This window comes from Gallus gallus, chromosome 11 (assembly GCF_016699485.2).
Source record: "Gallus gallus isolate bGalGal1 chromosome 11, bGalGal1.mat.broiler.GRCg7b, whole genome shotgun sequence".
Lineage (NCBI taxonomy): Eukaryota > Metazoa > Chordata > Aves > Galliformes > Phasianidae > Gallus > Gallus gallus.
The window spans coordinates 9,627,751-9,631,533 of record NC_052542.1 but is presented as its reverse complement, the minus strand read 5'-3'; the positions used below and the strand labels follow the sequence as shown (position 1 = coordinate 9,631,533).

Here is a 3,783-nt window from a genome sequence, read left to right as displayed (position 1 = left end):
CTTGGTTTTCTCAGCTGCATACTTAACTGCTTTCCCCTTCCCATCATCACTGGTCCCTGAGGAAACACAGGAGCAGGACTTTTCTCCTTCACACTCAAGCAAAAATCTGGGCTTTAAGTGCCATACAAATACATATTTACTATTTGCTGACAGCTGTTCAAAGATTAATTTTACAGTGAGTGGTAGGCAGTAGCTCACAAGATAAATTCTCATTTCACAGCAAATTAAGACTTCACCACTTTCATCATATACTTCTAATCTTATGGAATATACAAGGCTATTTTAAATCCTATAAAATTAAGGTTTCCCATAGATTAATACTTCAGCTTTTAACTTTATTAGTACTAGTTTTTACTACTTCAGTTGAAATCTATTTGGTGTACTGAGCCGGGTGGTCAGTGGAAGTAGTACAAAATGTACTTTGGTGTTTGCCTTGTAGTGTTGATAGCCACATATGTTTTGGGTGTGAAATCCAGTCTCCACAGCAACGTAAGTAACCAGTGACAGAAAAAAACTGAAACATTTATAACCAAGCTTAAGTGTTCCCTAGTGAGAAAATACTATCTTCTTTTCTAGTTCTGGAAATTCTGATGTTTACTATCAGTAAATTAAATAATGAAAAGCTGTCTTGTAACTGTATTTTCATCCCAAGAAAGGAATCGGTATAAATAACAAATCCATCATTTCATGGATGATTTAGTTGGTTAGAGAGGTTCTCTTCATGAACAGGAATTGAAAACTGCTCAACTGCCTTCCTGCTGTAATCCAAAACCCAAGTGATAGGATAGGAACTTACAACACCCCCTTAATGGGTGCATAACAACAATAAAGATTACTAGATGAGATACCATTAAATGCAATATGTCAGGAACACCAGTCCCCTTCATAAATAACTCTTGAAAAGATTAATACTGGAAGCACAAGACAAATAACGATCAAAGCTTCCCACTGCATTTTCTTTGCAACTTATAACTAACAATTATGATTAATATATGGAAGTTGCTATATTTAATGTTATAATTAATCATCCCAACAAAAGCATATTAGTATCTAAAATCTTAATTATTTTGATACAAAGGAATAAACTTGGTAACATCCTCTGGAGTGAAGAAGGAACTCGGGAAACAAGTTACTGTAGTCAAAGATGTATTCCAGTAGCACCAAACACAACGTGATCTTTGAGAAGCTCCGTCATACACAGACGTGAAATAAACAGCTAAAGCAAGCTGTGGTAGCTGATACCAAGTGCTGCACTGCCTTGCCGGTTGTGATGGGAAGTAATTACTGTACTCAGCTGTGGTTCTCAGCGGTCGTACAGTGCAAGAAATGTTTGACTTAAAAGGTCCTAAAAAAGCATACTAACACCAGTAGTGTGAATTGATCTCTTATCAGTTACTCAATGTAACGGTTACATAAATCCTAAGGCAGTACGACAGTATTACCTTCATCTGAGCAGTTCTAAGGCAGATGGTACAAGTTCGTATCCATATGACCAGAACAGCTATAAAGAGGAGAGCAAACCAGGTGATTACTCAGCACCCTGTAGTTGTTGCTGAGATTGTAGAAATTACCATAGTAAGTTACCATTAAAAACAAAACTTCAGAATTCACAAGAAACAAACAGCCTGTTTTCCAAGAGCAGCACAACACACAAGTCAGGAACCCAAAAACGTGTGAATCTGCTGTGCCACCGTTTGTCCAACTACTAGCTCGAGTTCTTTGACAGATGCATTACAAATCTGGTGGATGCTTCCAAACTGTTGCAGTAGAAGCAGAGCTTTTGTTTTCCCAACTCCTGGGATTTGTTGCACTGTCCGAAACACAGAAGCCTCCGCCAGCTGTGAGCACTGTTTACGCAGAAAGGGGTTACTGGTGTGATCCTTACTTTGTTCACGGACCTGAAGCAAAACAAAACGATAAGCGACACCGAACGCCCTCTACTGGAGCTCTGTTTTTTTGCTTCGGTGCATACCCACAAAGCCTCGCCAGGAAACACAACGGTTTCTTAAACCATGAATTCGAGCTATGACTTTGTCAATTGATGCAATCAGAGAAGGAATAAAGTAAAAAGAGAAACAACCTAAGAAATTTCCCCAACCTGACACAAAGAAAGAAAAAAAAAATCACAAGTTGGTTTTGACAGACAAGTATGGATTTCCTGGTGCCATCCAGTGGCATCTCAGTGCTAAATCACATACAAAAAATATAGTATGAGCTTCTACCATTTCTTTCCTCTTCTTCCTCCTCCTACTTAACTGCACTACTTGTTAGCATTTTAGGATTTGTTTTCCTTACATTCAAACCAAATGTTGTACTCCTTTAAGACAACGTGTATTTTTTCCAAAAACAAGTGATGACTGAGTGGAAAACGGGTAATTCTCTTCTCATAGTTTAGTAAGTGTCTCTCCACTAACATAAGAACTTACAAGTTGAGTAATAAGTTGAGAAGCTTCTCCTTGATTTGCCACAGGAAGCAACACCATTCCAAGTTGCAGCACAACGAGCTTTTGCACTGCTGAGAAGTACTGCTCAGTTATTGGAGTCTTCTCAACAATCACAATTCCACCAAGGCTGCTGGCCTGTATTGAAGGGTGGGGTGGGAAAAAGACCTCGTTAGTGACAAGCTGATGCAACACAGCACAGAGCCAACCTGTCAAATACGAGTTAGACAAAAGCAAATCAGAAGAATGAAAGCTGCAGAAGCAGCACTAAACTAAATAAAGCATTATTACACCGATGTGTAATTTTTCAGTTTTCTGGTGGAAATACTACAGAATTTTAGCTCCACCAGAAATAAAAAAGTTACAATGTGAATGTCTTCAGAAGCACAGAAAACACAAGCTGCAATTGGAAACTTTCCCTTTTCTCCTTATGTGGTACTCACATTCCTAAACCGAACCACTCTCCTCTTGAATTCATCCCCTGCAACCAAATCTGCTTCAGAAATATATAAAACACAGATTCTGTTGGAAAGATGGAAATCCACGAGTCCCAGGCCATCTTCAAAGATGAGTTTCGTTTTCCCTTAAAAGAAAAAACATACAGTAGTTTAAAGCCACATGCAAGTACTTCGCCGTGCAGCTCTCCTAATGTGCCAATAATGCCGTTGGCTCGGCTATCAAATTCATTCTAACAGTCATCCTTCTCTTCAAGCAAAACCAGCACAAGGACGCTAAACTGATACCTTGGCAGTGTCAATTAACAGCTCTTTGAAACTACAGATTCCAGGCGGCTTCTTGACACGCTTCGCCTTACAAAGCCCCCCACCCCGCCGTGGCAGCACCGCGGCTGCCGTGCCTCAGTGGAGCCGGCAGCCCAGACCCGCAGCGGCTCAGCAGCAGCAATGCAAACACAGCACAACTAATCACAGCTACGAACAGTTCTTCATCTTGCCCAGATGTGGCCGCAGTCGAAATGAAGCGCATTCCAGGATGTTCAGCACAGCGAGGAACAGAAGGCCTGCTTTTTTCCTCTCACCTTGCAGCCTGCGGGCTACCTCGGACCCCCTCCACTTCTCATTCCCAACCACGTGTCCGTAAGGGACAACGACGGATCCCGCTGCCGCAGGGACGTCTCCTTTTGCCGCCATCGGACCTCCCTCACCTCTTTATTTCAGTAGCAGTTACGCTCTGTTGAAAAAACACGGAAGAGATTTTATAGCTCCACAGGCCAGACGAGAAAGCCCGCAGCAGCGGCGCGCTCTGAGGGCAGAGGTCCCGCTTCCCTCAGCAGCAGCACCGAACCGCCCGCCTCGCAGCGCGCGCCTGACTGACAGCGCCGGCC

The 3,783-nt window shown here is 42.1% G+C and overlaps 1 protein-coding gene across 4 annotated transcripts in view; it reads right to left on the bottom strand.

The window, feature by feature from the left end:
* The window catches only part of FAAP24 (Fanconi anemia core complex associated protein 24), a 56,614-nt gene that overhangs the window by 29,674 nt on the left and 23,157 nt on the right, over positions 1-3,783 (bottom strand). For 2 of the 4 annotated variants that reach the window (XM_046899468.1, XM_040707075.2), the window contains exons 1-4: positions 3,478-3,748; positions 2,885-3,024; positions 2,427-2,579; positions 1,443-1,898 (exon numbers count right to left, since the gene is read on the bottom strand). In XM_046899468.1, the coding sequence (XP_046755424.1) occupies positions 1,656-1,898; positions 2,427-2,579; positions 2,885-3,024; positions 3,478-3,589 (648 nt within the window). In that variant the 5' untranslated portion in view covers positions 3,590-3,748 and the 3' untranslated portion in view covers positions 1,443-1,655. 4 annotated transcript variants of the gene reach the window in all.